A 24,177-nucleotide genomic window follows, 5' to 3' on the forward strand; every position below is an offset into this window, starting at 1 on the left:
AGCACAGGGAGCTATATTTAATATCCTGTAATAAATGATAATGGGAAAAAATACATATATATGTATATATCAAACTATCACTTTGCTGTATACTAGAAATTAACACAACATTGTAAATCAGCTGTACTTCAGTAAAAAGATCCCCTTCTCTTCTTGCTATTTTATATCTTTTAATCTCTTATCCTACTGGTATGAATCCCTTGAGATTATATGGCATTGAGAGTAATGATACCCCATAGCCATTCTCTGTGTTTTCTCACAGTACTCCTACAAAGGAAGGCAGGGACCAAGATCAGGAACATGAAGCCTAGTAAGGAGAGATCAAGTGGACGAGATTACTCAGGAAATCAGTGTCATGTCCAGAATCTAAATCCACATTTCTTGACATCTAGTTCATTGCTTTTTCTACTAACTTACGTATAAAAGGATAAGTTGGGATTTTTTTTTTTTTTCCAAAACATGTCCATTTTGGATATAACTAAACCAGGGTAGCTGCTTTATTTTTCTATTTACATTCACAAGGATTAACTCAGAAGTGTTATCAAGTAATTAAGAGCTGATACTTATTATCCATAATAATTATTACTAAAAGTCTGAAAGATAAAGAGCACATCCCCTGGTCAAGCCTGCTTATCCCTATTTTACAGATGCAGAAAGTAAAGCAGAGGGGTCAAGCAACCTGCCCAGAACGGGAGAGCCAGTCCATGGCATCTTTGTGCCCTGTGTGGGGGGTTAGGCTGCCGGGTCAGAGAGAGACCCAGGTCGGGTCCAGGTCTGCCACCATCTGCCTTTGTGATACCAGGCAAATCAGTTCACTTCTCTAAGCGTCCGGTGCCCCGTCTGTAAACATTTCGTGGTGTTGTTTTGAGTAAAAAATGAGAGAATATATATAAAGTGCTGAGCTCGGCATGGAATAAGCCAGAGGACACAATGGCCGTAAATGTGGCTGGTGGTTGTAGTGGTAATCGCAGTACTGGTAGTCGGCGATTACCACTTTGACTAGACCTGTTTTCTGTAAGATGATGTCAGGAAGGGTCAGGCTGCCTGACAGGGCCTGTCATTTTCTCAGCAGGACCACGAGTGGGACATGTCTTCCGTCTGGAGGTTTTAGCTGTCACGTTTTCCTTGTCTTACACTAAATTCTGCCCTCATCGCCCTCCAGAGGAACCTAACAAGGCTCCAGCTCTGCCTGCTCAGAGCTGGCAAGCCTAAACCTGGGGCACCCTCGGCCACTACCCAGAGGGAGGTACAGCTGTGCCTTTCTGGGGCCCTCCTGTGTCCCCCATGCAGTGAAGTGGGTGCCAGCCTTAACTGTGGAGGGGAAAAAAGGAAAATACTGTGTAGAATATAAGTCAACAAACACTTGTTCCTCTCTGGGAGAGTAAAAGGGAAGCCTGGGTCCTGTGGGGCAAGGTTCCCACCACCGTGTGGCACCCTGCCCTTTGTCATCTTTTCACTGGTCTGGGGGCCCTCGATCCGCAGTCAGCAACTCTCAGATTTCCCTTTAAATCACCCGAGGGAAAAAAAAGCAAAAAAACAGTTTCACATTACATTTTAAATTCTTTTTCTCCCCCCTTTCTTAATAGAAAACAAAAATGCAAGCTCCCACCAGGCTGACGTCCCCTTTAAATAACATCTTGTTTTCTCTTGGGGAAGCTGTCTTCATGGCCAAAGAGTCATTTCTAAAGTGAACCTAGTTTTTAGAAAAAATAGATCACCGGATGTCAAGCCTCGTGTGGAGCTAACAGTTCAGATGAAAATGAAACCAGCAGGCCCGGAGTGGCAACTCCACACTTGACTTCAGACTGGAGGTGAGAGGCAGAGTGTGTCTGAGCCCAGGTCGGCAACTGGTTGGCCCCACAGACTGCATTTGATAGGTGCCTTAGTCATTTTCCAGGCAGCTTTGCTTAGGTGAGCAGAGCACTTTCTCTGGAAGGTGAGTCACACTTGCAGGGGTGTAGGTGACATGCGATTTATTCCCCAGCTCAGTCACAGGAAGTCTTGAGCAGACCTTGTGGAGAAGCTGTCTGCCAAAGCTCATGTTCATTTCAGTCCAGGGACTTTGGAGGCAGGGGGGATAAGGAAGCCAGCTAGGGGCTCCCAGGGCTTGCCAAACAACCGAAAAATGGCTCCCCCAGCAGGGGGTCATGTGGACACGGCAGAAAGCCCAGATCAGCAGTGTCACCATGCTCTTGAGCCCAACCACCTTGAGGGTGGAAAATGGCCCATTTCCAATGACAGTCAACAAAGAAGCCAGAGGAGAGCTTTGGCTCCAGGGAGCTGGGAAACCCCTTGGCAAAAAGCAGAAAGATACAAACCACAACTTTGGTGTGAAAGGCCTTTCGGGGAACCCTTTTCTACCTGCTTTCCTTTTTACCACCTGAGTTGGAGGCTCTGAAGAGCTCCAGGGATCAGAAAGGCTGGATTGGACCTTGGCTTTCAGGAAACTTGTGAATTCTGAGCCTGCCACACCAGTGTTTGGATTCAGAAAGATGCTGCAAAGGAAACTCCTGAGCCATCTCTTCCACACAGTTTCTGGTTGCCGGACTTTCTGCCGACCCTCTTAGCACTAAAGCCATGACCAGGTATCCTTCAAGGCACAGGATTTGTTTCAGACTCGCTGTCCTGGACCAATACAGTTGGTGTTGAACTTACTGCTGAAGGTCAGAGACCTCTCAGTGTCCAGGCGGGCTTGACTTTATTGAAACCATAGGGGAAGAGCTAGTGTTACCTTGTTTCATTTATCCATCCCAGGCTCCTCTCCAGCCCCCTGCCCACACCTCTTCCATCTAGACTAGCCAGCAGTCACTTTGGGTGGGCGTGGCTAAGTGACCTTAGGCCTGAACCTCTCTGTCAAGAAAGAGCTGCTGGGCTTCCCTAGTGGCTCAGTGGTAAAGAATCCACCTGCCAATGCAGGAGACATGGGTTCAATCCCTGATTTGGGAAGATCCCACATGGCAACTAAGCCTGTGTGCTACAACTATTTAGCCTGTGCTCTAGAGCCCAGGGGCCACAGTTGCTGAAGCCTGCACACCCAAGAGCCCGTGCTCCGTAGCAGGAGAAGCCACTGCAGTGAGAAGCCCGAGCATCGCAACCAGAGAGTAGCCCTGTTCACCGAAACTAGAGAAAGGCCCATGCAGCAGCGAAGACCCAGCAGAGCCAAATAAATAAATAAAATTATAAATATATATATATTTTTAAAAAGAACTGTTTTGAGTTACAGCCTGGAAGTGATCATAACCGTTTACACACTTCTCTGTTTAACAAAAGAGAAAATGGTGAACTCAGGAAGTTAAGTGAGTTGCCCAGGGCCACACAGCTAGTTAATTGCAGGATCTGAGCTAAAGTCCAGGCTCTTTGTGCCAAGCTGTGCTGCCACTGAGTGAAGGAGATACTCCCAGAGCAGGGGTTACTCCTTCATGTCCCCACCCAACCCCATCACACTTGGTCTTTCTTCTAGCTCTGCCAGGCCTGGGGAGGGTGGAGCCAGAGCAATAGCCACCCTGAGTCTAAGAAAAAGTAAACAGAAAGCTATTTATTTGACACTCTCTTGTACCATGAGGTTCGTGTAACCACAAGAGGTGAAGGCTGATAAGAAAATACAATTCTGGGCAGGGTTACCTGGAAGTCTCAAAGGTTGTCTCCACCTATAGGGCACTGACCTACCTCACCAGGCAGTGTCTTACCCAGAGGTGGGCCTTCAGTAGCTATGAATGATTGATTGTGAGGCTGCAAACCCACTGTGTGCCAAGAAGCTCTTCTGTATCTTTTTCCTGTCATGTGGCCCATGGCATACAAGTGGCCCAAAGACCTGGAGTAGTTGGGCATCATTCCCTCCGGATCCATCCAGCTTCTCTCAGTGAAGAGGCTCTCCCTTGTGGGCAAAGCTTGATGTCACATCTGAATAATGTCCCCTTTAAGTCCAAAGAGTTGTCCTGTCTGAGATCCACCACCATGCTCTGCTGTCTTTGACATTTCCTTTTACCAGACCAGAAGTAGTCCTGTCACTACTAGGGAGAGCTGGGAGGCTTGGGACAAAGGGAGGCTTTGCCAGCCTCAAATGAGGATGCTCTTGCCAATTAAGATTAGAAATGGACTTCTCTAGCCCAGGAAGTTAGGTTGGATGACCCAGATAACTTGAGCCCGTGCTCAGCAGTCCCAGTTGGGAGATGCTTTGAGAGGCAGGAATAGATTTACAAAGACGAATATAAGGGACTTCCCTGGTGGTTCAGTGGTTAAGATTCCATGCTTCTACTGCAGAGGGCACAGGTTCAATACCTGGTCAAGGAACTAAAATCGTGTACTCCCCATCATGTGGCCAAAAGAAAAAAAGATGAATGTAAAAGGCAGAGATTTGCGTGTTACCTCCCATCTAACACATGTATGCAAATCTGAGCCCAGATGCATGCCAACCAGTTCAGAAAGGTCGTCGTCTCAGGAATTGGAAATCATGTGTTTCTCTCGATGAGCATGTAGGAGTGCGTGTACTTTCTCAGTTGTGTCTGACTCTTTTGACCCCTTGGACTGTAGCCTGCCAGGCTCCTCCGACCTTGGAGTTTCCCAGGCAAGAATGCTGGAGTGGATTGCCATTTCCTTCTCCAGCATTTAGGAGAAAGGATGACAAGGTGGCTCAGTAGCTGGCTTGCAGGACTCCTCCTTGCTGGGGTGCAGGCAGAATACAGCCACCATGCTGTGTGCACGGAGCTGACTTCTTCCCTTCAGCTCACCAGGCGACTGCACCGCCTGGGGTCTCAGAGCCTATGGCAGCCGTCTGTCCTGCAGGAGTACATCAGGCATCCTTTCTCCCAATCAGAGCTCACCAGGGGGATCAAATGAACTGGTTCTGCTAGGCACTAGCATCTGAAAACAAGGACAGCTGAGATGCTGTCCCTCGACAAGGTCACTGTGGTGGCAGAAAGATGAACATAAAGGCAGATACATTGCATATGTGTTCAGTCGCCAAGTCACGTCCAACTCCTTGCAACCCCATGGACTGCAGCATGAAAGGCCGCCCTGTCCCTCACCGTCTACCAGAGTTTGCCCAAGTTCATGTACATTGACTCAGTGATGCCATCCAACCATCTCATTCTCTGTTACCGTCTTCTCCTTCTGCCTTCCGTCTTTCCCAATGTCAGGGTCTTTTTCAGTGAATTGGCTCTTCACTTTAGGTGACCAAAGTATTGGAGCTTCAACTTCAGCATCAGTCCTTCCAATGAGTATTCAGAGTGGATTGACTGGTTTGATCTGCTTGCTGTCCGAGGGACTCTTAGAGTCTTCTCCAGCACCACAGTTCAAGACTATCAATTCTTTAGCACTCAGCCTTCTTTTGCTGAGGTGCTGCCCCTCGACAAACTTGCCGGAGCTTGTTGGTGCTGAAAGATGGACATAGAGGCAGACATATTACGGGTGCCAAATTATGAACCACGGCTGTGGGAGCTAGAGGGGGCTGAGGAAGTCCCCTCGGGTGGTGGCTCCCTTCCCCAGCTCCCGTGGGGAGGAGCCCCGCCTTCCCACCCAGCGTGTCTGGGCAGGAACACCCACAGTATTGCTCTCATCGTGGGCCCTTGTATCTCTTGGAATAGGAGCTTGAGAGCAGTCTGGAAACTTCAGCACTCCAGGGGAAAGGAGCGCAATGGTGGAGGTATAGGCTCTATCAGTAGAAATGTGCTGGAACGTAGCTCAGAGCCAAAGCAGACAGCGAGTAAGTGAAAGGTGAAAAGTGAAGTCGCTCAGTCGTGTCCAACTCTTTGTGACCCCGTGGACTGTAGCCTACCACACTCCTCCATCAATGGGATTTTCTAGGCAAGAGTACTGGAGTGGGTTGCCATTTCCTTCTCCAGAGGATCTTCCTGACCCAAGGATCGACCCTGGGTCTCCTGCGTTGTAGGCAGACACTTTACCATCTGAGCTGCCAGGGAAGTCAGTGAATAGCAGGCCGTTAAAGACACAGCTGACTTACCCTAGCCTTCCAGGCTGGGGCGGAGAGGGCAGTGGCCGCGCTTGCCAATCCCGTATGCTTGGGGCCACTCAGACAGAGGCGCAGGTGGATGGTCTGAGGCCCGACCCATGACAGTGGGTCTCAGTGACTGGGCTACAGCAGTGAGAACTCGAGACCGTTTCTGCCTTGGTCACCCTCACATCTGCTCTGGCCAGCACAGCACCTGGAGCGTGGTAGCCACTGGCTGGCTGTTGTGCATGGCAGTGCGAAACTAGAATCCACACTCCTCTTTCTGGGTCTTGCTGGTCTGAGAGAGGCTAAGCCGCCGCAGGCTGGCTCCTGGTGCCCCCTCCTTTACCAAGGAATTGATCTGGGACCTGCTGGGAATATTCCCGGTCTTAATGTGGGTCCCAAGCCCTTTCCTCTGTCCTGGGGGAGGACAAAGAATGTGACCCCGTGTTAGAAAGAGACATGTCCTCAAGGGACATATCCATTCAGGCCAGTCTGTCAAAGGATGTGTAGGACAGCATCTGAAACAAGGCCATGGTCAGGGTTCAAGGCCATGGTCTGCTGCCACTGCTAAAGGGACCTTGTCCTTCCTTTCATATAGCCCCATGCGTTGGAAGCCTTCTGTGGAAAGCCAAGTTGTTTGGGTTTCTTGTTTATTCTGAAGTTCCTCAAACTAGTTCCTCAATTTCAGAACCAGTCACCAATAACTACAATGAAGTTGAAGCCTCTTCCCTGACAAAGAGGCTGAGCCCATCTCTTTTCAACTCCCCAACCAAACAGGTAGACCCTGCCTGAAGCCAGTCCCACCTGTGAAAAGCAGAGTTACCAACCAACAGAGGTGGGGAGGGGTTGTGTTGCAGTGGAAATTGACCACAGCCCAGGGAACTGCTCCTTGCTCAGAACTCAATCTGAAAAGTTAAATAACAAGTTTTTCACAAGCAGACCTTGCTCACGGTGATGACCTTAAGGCTTGGCAAGATCCAGAAGTGTGTTTTGACTCATCAAAGAAAGCCGGTTGTGTCTGGTTTGATTTTGGTGTGGAGGGCAGTTTATGGCCCTGTCATCAGAAACTGGTCATGATGGAGTGGTTCACACTACAGCTACCACTTCATCAGAGCACTCAGCTACACCAAATATCCCAACCTGCAGATTTCAGTGACTCTATGAAAATTTTTTGACATAGCATACATTAAAAATTGCTTCCTGCCTATTGGATAAAAGAAAGTACACATGTGGTCAGGGTTTTTCTCAATACTACACCCTCCATGCTCCTGCATACCAGTCCCATAATTGTCTCTGGATCAGTGATTCTTCCAGTGGCATCTTTCTATATGCTATTGACTCTCCTCATGCAAAATATTTGAAAGTTGAGTTGAAAATGTCCTTGTAATATGTTTAAGGTTTATACAATACCCGATATCAGGGAACTGGGGACCAAGTAATAACCACATTTATGAATTTAATAACTGATGCTCAAGGCTTTGCTATTAAAAACAAAACAAACAAATGGTAAGCTAGGCTCAGGAAACCTGGAGCCAGGCTTTACAAAATGAACGATGAATTTGAATTTTGTCGTAGAATTGGCCCCTGGGATGGGCCCAGCTGAGGTAAGCATGGGTGGGCTAAGGAACAGAGGCCTGCCACAAGCTTGGAGTCTTTGTTCCCCATTGCCATTTTAAAGTTGCTTTTTCCAGAACATAGGCTGGCTGTGCTTATGCTTCCTAATTGAGATGCTTCCTCCTGGGTCAGTCCCTGGGTTTCTCACTAACAAACGTTTGGCTTGTGGCAGCTTCTCCATTTGGGTCCCAGTTTTTAAAACTTGGATCATTTGAAAGTGGATACAGTGTCATGATTAAGAATATGGACTTTGACGTGGAAGTCCCATGTGCAAATCCTGCTTCTGCCACTTCCTAGCAATGTGACCTTGGGCAGATCACTTTATCTGCTGAGCCTCAGTTTACCCCTCTGTACAAGGGGAATGATAGAGTTATTGTGATGATTCAAAGAGTAATACACATGAATACATAGCAGACATTACCTAATATACCTAATACATAGCAAGCAATCTTAGCTGCCATTATTATTTTTATTATTGTTGACAACCAGCCTGTAATTCTCTGCAGACATACAGCAGCAGGTTGTTGAAAACACCCAAAGATGTCCACAGGAGAACTGATTTCAGCTCTAGCTGCTGAGGAATCCTGGGTCCTGGTCCATCATGCACAGACAGGACATTGTTGAGTCCATTCAGAGCCGAGGCCTTGCCAGCAGACATAAGCAGCCAAAGAGGGGCCAGTGTTTTTCTCTCAGGTCCAGTTCTGCTGTTTCCTCTTCTTTTTTTTTTTTTTAATTTTTATTGGGGTATAATTCATTTACAATGTTGTGTTTGTTTCTACTGTACAGCAAAGTGAATCAGTTATACACATGCTCTTTTTTTACATGCATATCCACTTTTTTTTCCCAATTTTTTTCTCTTATAGATCATTACAGAGTACTGAGTAGTGCTACACAGCAGGTCCTTATTAATTATTCACTTATTTATAGTGGTATGTATATGTCAATCCCAAATCTCCAATTTATCCTTTTCCCCACTGGTAGTCATAAGTTTGTTTTTTACATCTGTGACTCTTATTTCTGTTTAGGAAATACGTTCATTTGTACCATTTGTTTCCCATTCTTTATGGGGCCACATGTGCCCCCGAGCATGCCTTACATCTGGCATCTTCGCCACTGTGTTAAACTTGTCACTGGATGGTTATAAATTAAAAGCAGGGAAGCACTGGCCACCAGAGCTGGGGACGGCTGGCAGAACCATCTGTGAGCACCCTCCTGCTTCTTGAGTCACTGCAAATGAAACTCACAGTCCCCAGGGGAGAACAAGAAGGGGGGTGAAATGAAAACCAAAACCAGGAGGGACGAGCTTACCCATCTCCAGCTTCTGTGTTTGCAGCCCTGCGGCCAGAACTCACTGACCAGCCCCAGGGGTTCTGGCAAGGTTTCGTGTGTGTGCGCGCGTGTGTGTCTGTGTCTGTCTGTGTGTGACTGTGTCTGTGTGTGTGTGCGCGTTCAGGTGGGGGAAGCAACCACCCGGTATTTATGAAGCCCTAGTTACAAATGTGGACCCAATGCCTCCTAAATTCTCATTCCATATCAAGAGACCCTCTTTTAGTTATAGCTTGGTTTCACCATAAAAGTAATACCCCAGAGAGAGCATCTCTAGAGGGCCATGTAAGAAATAGGTAATGGGATCCCCTCAGAAGAATGGGAGAAGGGTGGGAGGGACTTATATTTCTCATTGTATATCTTTTCTGTATTTTATTTTTGCCACTTGGAAACATCTGTTAAAAAAATGAAGACTGAGGGAATTCCCTGGCAGTCTAGTGGTTAGGGCTCTGCACTTTCACTTCCAAGGGTCCAGGTTCTATCCCTGGTCAGAAAACTAAGATCCCACAAGCAGCATGGCATGACCAAAAAAAGAAAAATGAAGGCTAAGAAAAGTAGTACCTGCTCACTGCAAAAAAAAAAAAAAAAAGTGAAAATGTTAGAAAAGTATAAAGAATATTAAAACACCACCAAGGGAGAACCATTGCTGCATATCTGTGCTAAGTGTCTACATTTTTATAAATGTTGATAAAATATACAGACACAAGCTAGGTGGGATCATGTTGTCGTTCAGTCACTCAGTTGTGTCCAACTCTTTGTGACCCCATGGACTGTAGCACACCAGGCTTCCCTGTCCTTTACCATCTCCCAGAGTTTGCTCAAACTCATGTCCATTGAATCGGTGATGCCATCCAACCATCTCATCCTCTGTCTTCCCCTTCTCTTTCTGCCTTCAATCTTTCCCAGTATCAGGGTCTTTTTCCAGTGAGTCGGCTCTTTGAATCAGGTGGCCAAAGTATTGGAACTTCAGCTTCAGCGTCAGTCCTTCCAATGAATATTCAGGGTTGATTTCCTTTAGGATTGACTGGTTTGATTTCCTTGCTGTCCAAGGGACTTTCAAGAGTATATGATTCTGTATCCTTTTTCTGTTAACATTGTATGCCATAAGCATTTTTCCATATAGCCAAATATTATTTGTAAATGTTTTTAATGGCTGTGCCATGACTTATTTAATATTATCCTCTCATGTAATTCGACATTGTTATCCGAGTGTTTTACTGTTATAAAGATATACTGAACATCTTTGTACATCTTTTCCTGTATCTCTCCATACATGCTCCATACCTCCTAGATTGCAGTTCTGGAGTTGTGTGCACAAAGGGCTATCTTCCCTTGGTGTATGATGATTTATCATATTTAGAGTTCTTTTATCTACATTACTTCATGTGATGAGTAAAGGGAATAAGGGTGAGGAGAACAAGGAGGCTGGGTGCCAACAGAAGGGACTTCGTGGAGGTGGGAGGCCTGAGCTTCGCCTGGGAAGGATAAGCAGGATGGGCAGGGTGGCCCACACAAGGACGAGGCACACACGGAGACTGTAGATCTGAGTAGCTAGTGGGGTCTGCAGAGCTCAGACTGGCCAAAGCCAAACCTTGTGTTTAGGGAAACAGTGGTGAGAGATTATGGACCACAGAGTTGGGACCGGGCCATAAGCCGTGCACAGCCGACAGATGTCTTTCAGCTTGAGGTTATCTTAAGGACATGATGATTTGAGATTAGCTTGGCCTCAGTGTGGGATGGGAGGGGTCAGGGAGAAGCTGAAAGTGGGTAAGGCCTGTGCTAATAGAACAGGTGTGTGGTGATTTCGTGCCTTAAACGCTGGAAAGGGCTGGAGACCGCAGTGTTTCAGCACACGTGGGGCTAGTTAACATTGACATGTGGTGGGAACTGGGGATGGGCATAAATATTATTCCACACATTTCATCTACCCGGCAGTGTGACCTATGGAATTGGCAGCGAGACTGAGTTTTGTGGGCGTGGCAGGTTTATTTTTTATAACTGACCTGTAAGATTTTAATGATTAATGTACATTCACATTTCATTTCCTCTTTAATGGGAAATGCTTAGGCAGAAAGTGCTCTCCTGGGAAGCAGGCCGCAAGCTGGCGAGGAGGCAGGTTTTGAGATTCCTGCAGCCGAGTCTCATTCCTTCCTCTAATGTCTTGTTTCTAGATCCCAGTGCCCACTTCCTCTCTCTGCCAAAGGGAAATTCGCCAGCCCTACAGAGGCCTGTAACTTGTGACTTTATCAGCCCAGGCTGGGCAGGTGAGGGAGTGGGTTCTGTCCCAGTGGCAGGGTTTTCGTTTAACGCCCAGTCTCCACCATCTGCCCTGACCCTTTAAGCTCCTCCACCTGGAACCCTGCCCCTGAATTAGACTCCTCTTGCTCTGCTGAGAGCTTCACCCCGGGGGTGGATCAGGATCAAGCACAGTCCCGTGGTCTGGTACCTGAACTCCATCTGCCCTCATCTCTGGCAGCTCCCGACAAGCTTTGCTCACCATCAACCTCAAGCTGTCAATTCCTACAGAGACTCATTTTGTTCCTTAACTTTTGCTGCCCCCTCAATTTGGAATGTTTAGTTGCTCAGACATGTCTATCTCTTTGTGACCCCATGGACTGTAGCCCACCAGACTCCTCTGTCCATGGATTTCCAAAGCAAGAATACTGGAGTGGGTTGCCATTTCCTTCTCCACGGGATCTTCCCGACCCAAGGATCAAACCCCCGTCTCCTGCCTGGAACACCCACTCCTTTTTCTTGAGAACTTCTTGCTCAGCCCTTGAGACCCACTCTGGGTGTCCCCTGCTTTAGGAAGCCTTTCGTGATCTCCAACAGGCGGGGCTGGCTGTCTGTCCGTGTGTCCCCACTGCATCTCGGTGTGTCCGTCCCCGTGATCGCATCTCTGTATTGTAAGGAGCTACTTGTCTCTTTCCCCAGGAGACTGTAAGCTCCTCAAGGGGCTGTGTCTTCTTCCTCAGCATACACCCGGCACTCAGTACTGGCTCTACACGCAGCAGACCAGTACATGTTCAAAGAACACTGTGTTAGAAGACCCTGCAATTCTCTGCAATGTGACAGGACACTCTAAAGGCAAGACCTTCCTCATCCAGAAAGCTTCAACCTGCTTCTGGATTTAGAGGTGCTTTCTTGTGGGCATATAAGTGATTGTTATATCTTTCTGTTTTAAGTATTTTGTCTGCTATTAATAATACATGTTTTAGTGAGTATTGGCCTGGCATATCTCTTTTCATCCTTTGTTCGCAATCTTTCTGTATAATTTTGTTTTGTCTCTTTTGGTTAGCATCTAGGTGGATCTTTTAAAATCCTGATTGTCTGACTTTTAATGTGAAGCAGTCTTCATCTATTTGTGTGTATTGTGATTAATGATGTATTGATACTTTGGCTTATTTTTGCCACCATAACTTGTGTTCTCATTTTATACTTACTGTCCTTTTTCTTTGCTTCTTTTTTCCTTCTTTCCCTGCCTTTTGTTAGAGTGATCAAGTTTTCTATTTTTCCTTCTTTACACTTTTGCTTTGGAAACTGACTTGTATTACTATTCTTATAGTTAGTTACTCTTAAATTTTAACATACATACTTATAGTTTTTTTCTGATGAAATGTAAAATATTCATATATAACTTTCACAAAATAGCAAAGCTCATATCACTCTACCCACTGGACAACCTACCCCACCCTTCTTTCTTATCTGTATTATCTAAAACTTAATGTTTTGTGTTGAAGTAAATAAAACTAGAGAGAGAATTTTATGTGTTTTTAAAAAAAAAAAAATTTTTTTTTTTTGCCTTGCAGTTTGTAGGACCTTGGTTCTTTGACCAGGGATTGAACTTGGGCCGTGACAGTGAAAGCACTGGGTCCTAACTTCTGGACCACCAGGAAATTCCCTAAAACTTAATGTTTTAAAGTGGTTTAAACTGATTTTTTTTAAACATTCAATTGTTGATTAAATTGACCAACATCATATCAATTTCTGTGCCTACCATTGTTTCTTGCATCCCATTCTTCTCTGGTTTAGTTTTCTGCTTCCAAAAGCACACCCTTCAGTGGTTCTTTCAGTGAAGATGGTACTATCTTTCCTGGAACGCTTGTTCTTTTGTGCATGTATTGTGTGGGTTTTTTTTTTTTTTTTTAATCATTTTAAGAAAATGAAATGACCTGTTAAAACTTAACTAGTTAAAAATGGTAACATTCCCAGGAACTGGTGTAACTCCACCAGAAGTTTGACCAGTTTACTGCTGAGCCAGCCCTTAGTGATGAGATCCCTCATTTTTAGTTCTTGTGCTTCCTGCCTACACAGGCTAAGAAATTATTACCAACAGTGAGCAGACCCTGCGGGTAAAATAGGGGTAGTAATATGGACATGGGTAGTAATATTGCTCAATTCCTAGAGTTCCAGGTACCTTTGCCAACAAGTTTTTATCCTGGAAAGGAAATGAGGATGCTTGGGTTCCCAGGGAAGGGCCAGGAGTGTCCTAGTTTTCGCTTTAAAAACACGTTGATGCTCTAGTTGTATAAATTGGGCCTCATTTGTTTCTGCAGGTAATTTACGTCTCAGAGCCTTAGTTTCATCTGAAAAATATCATCAACCCTGCAGGGTGGTTGTTCACCAATACCATGGATAAAGCACTTAACACATGCCCAGCACAGAGACCTTTAATGAATGGTGGTGACTGTTACAGCCCTTGGCACTTAGGAGGCTCTCATTGATTATCTGCTGCGTGAATACAGGAGCATGCTAGCAAAGGCTTCATTGAGGAGACAGGTTATAAAAGACAGGTGAGATCTGGACAGATAGCAGTAATAAAGGAAGAAGACGCTCTTTACAGAAGGAGAAAAGTGAGCAGAGGAAAAAAATCAAAGCTCACCCATTGCTGCTCAGGCAAGTGAAAGGATCAGTGCAACTGAAACAGTGACTGAGGGCAGGGGCTTGGAGAGGGTTGGCAGGGCAGGAAAGGGGCCTGGGGGATGCATGGGAATCTCTGGGTCCACCTGGCCAGATGGCTGTTTTGCCTGGCCAGCTCACTCTGCCCAACACTTGCCCCTGGTTCCCCTTCCTGCACACCCCTTGTTCTTGATAGGCAGAGGCTGGCCCAGTGCGGCCTAGTAGCCAGGCAAGCTGAAGGCTTAAAAGAGGAAGCAGCAGAAAGAGATTGGTTTTCAACTAATATCTTATTAAGGAAGTTGAGTCATTCTACTTCTGCTATTTGTCTCCTCTGGGCATTCAGAGAAGGACACGTTTTTGCTTCCAGATGAAGTATCATGAGAGGGATTTGCCCTGGTCTACTCTGGCCCCTCAGTGGACATTTTGTAGATGGCCCTATATTTCTGTTTGATATACAGCAAACCAAGGATTAAAGTGTTGAATGCCTTAGGTGAGGCTTGATGGGCTGGCTGTATGGTGCTGAAACAGAGAAGTCCCATTGTCTCAGTGATGGTGCTCATGAGCTTGGTCACGGGTAAGGGAATGAACTTTGATTCAGCATCGTCTCTTGGCCAAGCAAGCTAACTGGAGAGGCAGCACCACGAGTCCAGCTGTACCTCTGCAGTTTGTCACCGTGTGACTGTTTTGGCAGGCTACTGAACTTCTCTAAACCTGAGTTTTCATTCTGAAATTGACACTAATAATGACGGTGCTTAGGAAATATTAACTATCATTCTGAATCGAAGTCATCTAGCCTTCAAAAATCCTGACAAGTCAGTGGCATTTGGGGAACTAGAAGGAACCTCAAATGATTCCCTAGGTCAGTAGTTTTCAAACTCTTTTCCTTGAAGACCTAGGATGTTGGAGAGGTCCTTGGTGGACGGAGGCAAGCTGAGTGTTTGGGGCCCTTGCCCACCTTCAGCAGAGCAGCTGTCTCTAATTTGAGTTACGTGTCAGTTGCATGTTTCCAGGTCTTTTATACTGTGAAGGTTGAGGTATGATTTCTTTTAATAAAAATGGTCCTGTTGCTTTTTAATAAAAAGCCTCCACAGCTAGAACTCGTATCTTCTGGTCCCCAATCTGCTCTTTTTACTGTCCTTACCAAAACAGGGAACTGAAATATGATACATTTTAGAAAGGTCATCACCACTGAAGATCAAAATTTTAAACATTACTCTGTGCCTCCCAGTTTAATCAAGCAATCATTTCACTAAACCCTATCCCCATCCCAGAATCCTAGGAAGAGAAAGTATGCTGTTAGAGAAAGCATTGCTGTAATGGTCTCAGGCAGGAGCTGTCTAATAGCACTTTCTACAGTGATAAGGGTACTCTGTGTGAACTCTCCTATATGGTAGCTAGGATAACTGAAGAACTGATTTTTAAATTTTATTTTAAATGAATTGATTTGAATGTCACCTACTGTACAGCACAGGGAACTCTGCTCAATGCTATGTGACAGCCTGAATGGGAAAGGAGTTTGGGGGAGAATGGATACATGTATATGTATGGCTGAGTCCCTTTGCTGTCTATGTGAAACTATCACAACATTGTTAATCAGCTATACTCCAATACAAAGAGCCCTGCATGCTCCTCTGTCCATGCGATTCTCTAGGCAAGAATACTGAAGTGGGTTGCCATTCCCTTCTCCAGGGGATCTTTCCCATCCAGGGATCAAACCCAGGTCTCCTACATTGCAGGCAGATTCTTTACCATCTGAGCCACCAGGAAAGCCTCCAATGCAAAGTAAAAGAGAAATAGAAAAGTAAAATAAATGTCAATAGCCATGCGGCCAGTGGCTGCCGTATTGACAGTGCAGCCTGACAGTATAGAGCAAGGGTCGGATAGCAGTCCCTGGCCACTGGGCATTAGAGTCATCCAGATAACTTGTCAGAAGTACAGATTCTGGGCCTAATGCCCAGTGGCTGACTCAGTAGACCTACGGCAAGTACGTTTGAGAGCCCATCTAGTTATTGTAACTTAGGATAGCGCTGCCTTAGTGAGTTCTTCCTTGGCATAGAAGAATTGAGCCAGAATCAGGCGTTTAGCCTTGGCCTTGGTCTTCTGGGGAGACTAGAACAACCTTCTGCGGAATGTCAGACCCTTGGGAAATGTGATGAAACCTATGGACCTCTTCCCTGGAGAAACACCAATAAAGTTCCTAGGGTTCCCAGACCTCCCTGAAGCCATCCTTGAACCCACGTTGAGAACTCCTCAGCTTGGACAGATCTTTACTAAGCTGGAGAGGGAACTGAGCTGGAGCCCAGGAGCCTTGTCCACCGCAGGTGTGTCACACACACCTGCCCAGGGGTTGACCTGGTGCTCTCCCCATCATTCCTACCCCCAGGCCCCTCCGGGGGGGCATGGAAGCCCCACAGAAGAGAGGACAGGCAGTGTACATGGATCAGGCCCTACAAGAATACTGACTTAATTCTGCCCCTTTCTCTTCCCCTTGTGTGTTCATGGCCTTGTGAGTGAGCTGAGCGGGGTGTGGCTGTTGCCGCTGCTCACATCCTCAGCTCTGACACATGGAGCAGAGGGAAGAGTGCATCTAAGGCCTGAGTAGAGCTGTGGAGAGCGTCCAGCTGAGTAATGGATCAGGATTTTGACTTGCCTTCAAAGGCAGAAACACAGCAGGCTCCCACTTAGTCCTCACTTCCCGCGAGCTGCAGGAGCGAGAGAAGGGGCAGAGCTGCAGGGCTCCAGGCTGGGACAGCAAGCCGGGGCCCAAAGCCCAGAACTGGGCAGGCCCACCCAACCAGCAGTCCCAGGCCTAGTGCAGAACCCCACTTTTTGTCAATCAGAACCCACGTGGAAGTGGGGAGGGAGTGAGGAAGCGAGCGTGTGTATATGTCGAGCGCTGCTGTCCGGCCGGTGTCCTGAGAATAGCCTCTTGAACTTGGAGACAGTCGATGAGAGTCTGAGTCATGGTCATGTGGCACCGGAAAGGCAGACACAGGAGAAGCTGTACAACTCCCGGGCCGTGATTTCGCGCCCCTGGGAGGCGAGGGGCAGCCTATTTTCCCCGTGCCCTTCACAGGTTCAGCAGCCAGCTGCTGGGTTAGCTTCTCAGGCTCCCTTGTTCCTCTCTCTGCCTGTCAGGCTGCCGGGTGAGTCATCAGGGCACTGCAGAGGAGGCAGCCCTGACCTCGGCTGCCTTGGCCTCGGTTTCTCTGGGATGGGGTGCCTAGAGTGCTCACAGAGGAAGGACCAGGGCCCCTGGCCAGCTGCCCACCCAGCCACCAAGGTGAAAGGACAGCTCCTGGAGGAGGGGCGCCAGCTCCGGGTGAGCCGTGTCAGGCAGGAAAGACCACGTGAGCCCGAGTGCAGCTCGGCTCTAAAGAGCAGGGTGCCTCAGAACAAGACGGACCACTGGCCGTTCCTCTCGCCGCCCAGTGAAACTCTCTCTTCATCCTAAGATTCCCAGCATCATCCTCGATTCCCTCCTACAGCCAGCACCCCCTGTGCCCTGCTCTGCTGCACACCAGGGACACCACCTCTGCCCTCAGGAGCCTTCTGCCCAGGCAGGCCCATGACATCCCCCTTCCCTGCAGCCCAGGGACTGGGGAGTGGACAGCACAGCCCAATAGGCCCGGCTCCACACAGCTCCATGCAGACTGGTGATCTCCGGCAAGTCTCCACCTAATTAGGCCTCCATAAAAATGAGGAGATTGAAGCAGTGTCCCTGTAGGCATACCTCTAATACTGTTAGGTTTGGAGCACTGGGCTCTGTTTGTAAGATCTTGTTTCTCTTATAAAGAGGCTGAGAGAGGTAGGCCCTACTCTAGGCCCTGGATCAAGGCCTTTGGAGATGGACAGGGGCTGCAGAGGTGTGGAGTGGGATGAAGTTACCCTTACAAGTAGAACAGCCAGCCTTGGAGGGCTTTCACCTAACTGAAGTCAGAGCACCCCTCAGACTTAAGGTCATCAAGAAACAGTGAGGCCACCCATTCAGCCACCTGAGCATCCAGCCTGCAGGACCACACCGGCATCCAGGCTGAAAGCTAGAACCGCTCTGAGTTCAAAGCTAGCAAGCCCTTGAAGGCAGAGATGTGGGCATCAAATTCATAGCAACCGACAAACCTTCCCCCACCCCCACATCCCAGTCAAGCTGCCTCAGCCTTTCGTGTCTGCTGTGGTGAGGCAGATGCTGTAGGCAGGAGAGTTCAGCCTAGAGTTTCCCAGTGTCCCACGGTCTCTTGGAAGCTTCCAGCCTGATCAGGCAAAAGGGCAGAGGTATAGAGTCCTGGCTTCCCGCAGTCTGTCTTCATCCCTCAAGAGCAGACGAGGGCGTGATTCAGGATGAATGGAACTACCACAGAGAAGACCTCATCTGTTAGCAGCAGCCTGAGGACCAAGCTGCAATCAAAGAGCATTCATGAAAGTGTCTGCAATCAGTGCCTTCTTAGGCTTTGTCGCAAACAAGTCATGACCCAGTAGGGCACTGCCCTTGGGAGTTCAGAGCCCCAGTCTTTAAAAAACTTCCCAACTGCAAACAATCTCAGGGCAGCACTGTTCTCTTTTGTGACCACTCCAGCCCACATGCTCTTTGCACAGATTGTCACAACAGTACTTTCTCTCTCCCATCTGGCTCTGTGGGAACGCAGAGCTGGGGAAGACAGAGCCCGGAGAGAGATGAATTCTTGTGCTTTGTCCTCATATTTCTAGAGGTGTCGGTTGGTGGTGGGGTGCGTGGGCTGTAATAGAAATTCCATTACTAATGTTGCCTGAAAGAAAAACGATACCCGAAAGAGGTTTTCAGCAAGTGAGTTTGGACATTACAGAAGGAAGCATGTCAGACCCTTCTGGAAAGCCACAAACAGATGCAGCTCAGGGAAGGAGCCAAGTTCTGGTGTTGCTGCTTGCATGGTTCTTAGGTTTTACAGGATTTCATATGTGTCTCTAATATGTGTATATTTAAATAGACACACACATCTATATGCATACACACGTGCACGCATGTCTATATGTATATACACACACGTGCATATGCACTCACATATGTACACGCATACCTCTACCTGTAACTTGGGAACAAAACAAAACCTCGATTCTCTCCACTTGGAGAAAAGCCCTCAATGGGTGGCACAGGCATGTATCTAAGAAGGCAAGGCTTGTGCAGAATCGGTGAGGTGACTAATAGCTTTGGAGTATGGGATCCACCACCCTGTTCTGCGGAAGCAAAGTTCACCACAAAACAAACAGCAGAAGACGGCTCAGCCATTATTTACAAAGGCAAGAAAGAACCAACCCAGGCATTGATCCACAGCTGTCCCAGAGGAGGTGGACTAGAGTTCTTGTGGAGTGGAGGGGAAGAGCTGGTAGGGCCGGGAGGCTCACCCCACATGAGACTGTGGCGAGGTTGCCATTTAGATCGTTTGGAGGATAAATACATGTGGCCTGAGAGGGCAAAGCCTCTCTGTCCCCTGCTTTTCTCTTCCCACTGCAGCCTGCCCTGGGATCTAGGGGTGACCTGCTTTGCGTGTTGTCTCTCTCGCAGGGTGAGAGTGAGCCTGGGAGATGGCAGTGATGGAAATGGCCTGCCCAGGTGCCCCCGGCTCCACGGTCGGGCAGCAGAAGGAGTTTGCCAAAGCCAAGGAGAAGACACAGGTGATGGGGAAGAAACAGAGCTCCGTCCACAAGCTGGAGGCCGTGGAGAAGAGCCCTGTGTTCTGCGGGAAGTGGGAGATCCTGAACGACGTGATCACCAAAGGCACAGCCAAGGACGGCTCCGAGGCTGGGCCGGCTGCCATCTCTATCATCGCCCAGGCTGAATGTAAGAGCCCCGGGCTTCAGGGCAGGGTGGGGGGTGCAGAGAGAGAGGGTGGGCACAGCATTTGGACAAGGGTGGTTGGCCACAGGTAGGGCTGGGCTCAGGGTCCCCTTGTGGAAGAGGGAGGTCAGGGTGACCACCATAGGAGACACTCACAGGATAGGACTGGGGGTTAAGCCAGGAATCAATGTGACATGGGAGCTAGGACAGTGCCAGGGAGGGACACACAGGAAGGGAGAGGTGGCCGATGAGGCGTTGCCCATGGTGACCAAAGCAGGGGAAGGTAGCTGGGAGGCAGGGATACGTGGGCTCCAAGGTGCCGGGGAGTCTGCAGGGTCATCAGGCAGGCCCTCTGCCTTCTGCTGGGACCTCGGACAGCCTGAGCATCCCTGGAGAGGCCCAGACAGGAAAGGCCAGGTCTCCCGGAAAGCTGCTCTGGGGCCTTAGGCTCTTCACCACTTCCACCTCAAGGCGGCCCCCACCCCAAAGGATGAACACCTGCCCTCAGGCCTGCAGAGCAGGGTGAGGTCCGGTCTGGTCCTTCTACTTCCGCTCACAAGACCTCAAGATGGCTCAGAATGATGGCTGCCGCCAGAGCCTGAGAAACTCCCAAGGGGGCGGGTAGGACCAGGAGTCCCCTCCCTCCCCACACCTTCCCTCCACCCCAGGAAGTCTCTGGGGTGGAGCCTGGTGAGACCAACCGCTGGTGATGGTATTTTCCCACGTACATCCATCCTTCCCCGCATCTTCTGCTTCCTTCTGGCTGGTCTTTGACGAGAGATGAGACAATAAAAATTAAAGCGGAGTGGCATGGTTATGGTAGTTCAACCCACACACGTATGTAATAGTATATACTGAGCCATGTGCCAGGCTCTGTGTCGAGTGTTTTATATGGACCGTCTCACTTACACCTCACAGTGTGTGAAGTGGGGTGGGTGCCCTTAAATGATCCCATGTTGTAGGCACGCCCAGTGCCCTTGACCCCCAGGCTGGGAGGGCAGAGTGAGGTCACCATGAGAGGTGGTGAGCCATGGGAGAAAGAATGGCCAGGAAGGCGTCTGCAGAGTGCCGCTCTCCTAAGTGCCGAATCCTCCTCTTTCTCCTTTCTGCTTGTCCAACCCCTTTTCCTTTAAAAGGTGAGAACAGCCAAGAGTTCAGCCCCACCTTTTCAGAACGGATCTTCATCGCTGGCTCGAAACAGTACAGGTAAGGTGGTCAGCCTGAGTGGGGCGCCCCGAGCTGACACAGCAGTGGCGTCCCCACCCCAGCTGCTCACCCCAGCCACTCCCGAATGACCCCTGGCTCCCGCCTTCAGCACCTGTGGTTCGGCTCTTGGAACCCACCCAGGCTTCCTGGCTGAGCCGCTCTCCCAGCCAAATAAGCTTTTCAAAAGCTGCTCCCAGAGTGTGGATGACTGCCTCTGGGTCATATCAGCTTGACGTTTTATTTGTATTCTCCACGGAGCCCTTGATGCTCCCCTCAGTTCCCATCGGTAGGGAGGTGCTGGGAACAGGAGGCACCTTGCCACTGGTGCGTGACCACGAGTTGCAGGCCCAGAGAAGCTACTCGGGAAGAAACCTCCCATGTCCTTCCCTCTGTGAGACACACCCAGGGAGGGATGAGGGCTTGGAAACAGGCAGGGGCAGACTCGCAGCTCACTGGCCCTGTGGAAAGGAGGCTGGGTGAGGTTCCCCAGTGAGGTTCCCCAGCCCCAAAGACTGGTTCTTGGCAACTGGAGGTCAAACCTGGACATAGGTCCTCCTCTCTCCCCAGGCGGACTTCCTTTATCACTGGAGTTTGGGAACCACTAGTGATGAAAAGGTTTTAGGAGGGCACCTGGCCTTGAACCAAGAAATGCTCCCTGTTTGGTCAGATTCCTTATGCCAGCCTGATGCCTTTTGACCCAGGGTTGGAGGTTTCTGTTGGACTCACTTCTTTCCGCTGCCTGAGAAACCCCCAGGCCCCTAGCAATCCCCACAACTGGGGCAAGTTGGCCTCCTTCTCCGGCCTCGGGCAGGAGACGAGGCCATGGGAGAGCGGCTGAGGCCGTGGTTGGCTCCACAGCTGTTTGGCAGCAGCCCTTTCAGAAGGGCCACCAGGACCTTGATATCCAGAGGGGCGAGAGTCAAGTTAGAGCCACGGTGATGCTCAGCCTCCAGCTGTCAGAGCAGGGCGGGCTCCCCTGCTACCCGGGCACCAGCCTGGGCAAGGTGTCTGTTTATGCCACTACTCACATTCCAGGGGGAGCCCGGTGGCCCAGGGCTGGTGGGAGTGGAGGTGACCAACATCAACTGTCCTTGCTCCAGAGGCCACAGAAACCAACACAGAGCTGAGAATGCCTGCCATGGGGTGTAGCCTTCTGAACCACATGCCCCCTTCTGGGTCCTCTCCATGGGCAGTCCCCCTAGTCTCTCTCCATCCACATCAAAAGAGCAACGTGCAACCTCTCACCTTAGTAATAACCACTGTTTATCAGAGGCTTACCTTGGGACCAGGCACCGAGGTAGCCTTTTTTTTTAAATTATTATTTATTTATTTTTGGCTGTGCTGAGTCTTCGATGCTACACGGCCTTTTCTCTAGTTGCAGCAAGCAGGGGCCTACTCTCTAGTTGCAGTGCACAGGCTTCTCATTGCAGCACCTTCTCCTGTTGTGGAGCATGGGCTCTGGGGTGCTAGGGCTTTAGTAGTCGTGGTGTGTGGGTTCAGTAGCTGCGGTTCCCGGGCTCCAGAGGGCAGGCTCTGTAGTTGCTCTATAGTTGTACCGTAGCACGTGGGATCCTCCCAGACCAGGGATCAAACCCACGTCTCCTGCACCAGCAGGTGGACTCTACACCACTCAGCCACCAGGGAAGCCCCCCAGGTCGCCTTTTTAAATGAGCTGTTTCATTTAAACCCCAGCCCTGCACCGCCTGGCAGAAAAGACTACCTCCTCTTTACCAGTGAGGACCCGGACCTTCCTTGGGGCTCAGGAACTGTCCCTCATTCCCACAAGTCCTAACTAAGCTGGGATGTGACCTCAGGTCTCTGTGAGTCCTTCGCAGTTACCTACACCTCCTCACACCCAGACGGCATGTCTGTGTCTGTCTGACAGCCAGTCCGAGAGTCTTGATCAGATCCCCAACAATGTGGCCCACTCGACTGAGGGCAAAATGGCCCGTGTGTGCTGGAAGGGGAAGCGCCGCAGCAAAGCCCGGAAGAAACGCAAGAAGAAGAGCTCCAAGTCCCCTGCTCAGGCGGGGGTGGCCTTGGCCAAACCCCTCCCCAGGACCCCCGAGCAGGAGAGCTGCACAGTCCCGGTGCAGGTGAGGCCTCCCCCCACCCCAACCCCCGTGTCTGGCTCAGGGCCTGCAGAAAGCCTGCACCCTGACCGCAGCTCCATGTCCTAACACTGTGTTTCCCCTGCAGGAAGATGAGTCTCCACTGGGTCCCCCGTATGTTAGAAATGCGCCGCAGTTCACCAAGCCTCTGAAGGAGCCAGACCTTGGTCAGCTCTGGTTCAAGAAGCTCGGGGAGGGCCTGCGGCCAGCGCTGCCTCGACCAGAACTCCACAAACTGATCAGCCCCCTGCAGTGTCTGAACCACATGTGGAAAGTCCACCACCCGCAGGAGGCCGGCCCCCTGCCCCAGCCTTTCCCCTACAGCAGGCTGCCCCACCCCTTCCCATTCCACCCTCTCCAGCCCTGGAAGCCTCACCCGCTAGAGTCCTTCTTCCTTGGCAAACTGGCAGACTGTGTAGACGAGCAGCCCCTGCCTGGCCCTCACCTGGGAAGACTGGCCTGTGTAGACAGCCAGAAGCCCCTGCCCAGCCCTCACCTGAAGCCCAGCTGCCCGTCTCGTGGCTCAAGGGACAAGCTGTCTGTGGAGGAGTACCTGGTACACGCCCTGCAAGGCAGCGTGAGCTCCGGCCAGCCCCACAGCCTGGCCAGCCTGGCCAAGACCTGGTCAGTGGGGGGCTCCAGGCCCCAGGCGCCCAGCCCCGAAACTGAGGACAGCGAGGGGGTCCTACTCATCGAGGCAAGTAGTCCCCAAACACATGAACACATGCCATCACCACCCCTCCACCTCCACCCCCAGGGCCGCCCACCTTCGCTTCCCCCTTTCCTTCACCTTCCTCCTCTTGTTGTTCAGTCACTAACTCTTGTCTGACTCTTTGTGACCCCATGACTGCAGCACACCAGGCTTCCCTGTCCTTCACCATCTCCCAGAGTTTGCTCAAACTCATGTTCATTGAGTCAATGATGCCCTCCAACCATCTCACGCTCTGTCATCCCCTTCTCCTCCTGCCCTCAATCTTTCCCAGCATCAGGGTCTTTTCTAATGAGTCAGTTCTTTGCATCAGGTGGCCAAAGTATTAGAGCTTCAGCATCAGTCCTTCCAATCAATATTCAGGGTTGATTTCCTGGTATTGACTGGTTTGATCTCCTTGCTTGTCCAAAAGACTCACAGACGTCTTCTCCAACACCACAGTTTGAAAGTATCAATTCTTCGGCTCTCTGCCTTCTTTATGGTCCAGCTCTCACATCCGTACATGACCACTGGAAAAACCATAGCTTTGACTATATAGGCCTCTGTTGGCAAA

The 24,177-nt window shown here is 49.5% G+C and overlaps 1 protein-coding gene across 1 annotated transcript in view; it reads left to right on the forward strand.

Moving 5' to 3' along the window:
* The window catches only part of MAP3K14 (mitogen-activated protein kinase kinase kinase 14), a 42,950-nt gene that overhangs the window by 3,117 nt on the left and 15,656 nt on the right, over positions 1-24,177 (forward strand). Inside the window, exons 2-5 of the mRNA XM_040245096.1 lie at positions 19,326-19,601; positions 20,735-20,804; positions 22,690-22,900; positions 23,004-23,612. Of these exons, the coding sequence (XP_040101030.1) occupies positions 19,346-19,601; positions 20,735-20,804; positions 22,690-22,900; positions 23,004-23,612 (1,146 nt within the window). The 5' untranslated portion in view covers positions 19,326-19,345. The remainder of the gene's footprint in view (positions 1-19,325; positions 19,602-20,734; positions 20,805-22,689; positions 22,901-23,003; positions 23,613-24,177) is intronic.

This window comes from Oryx dammah, unplaced genomic scaffold (genome assembly GCF_014754425.2).
Source record: "Oryx dammah isolate SB20612 unplaced genomic scaffold, SCBI_Odam_1.1 HiC_scaffold_8, whole genome shotgun sequence".
NCBI lineage: Eukaryota > Metazoa > Chordata > Mammalia > Artiodactyla > Bovidae > Oryx > Oryx dammah.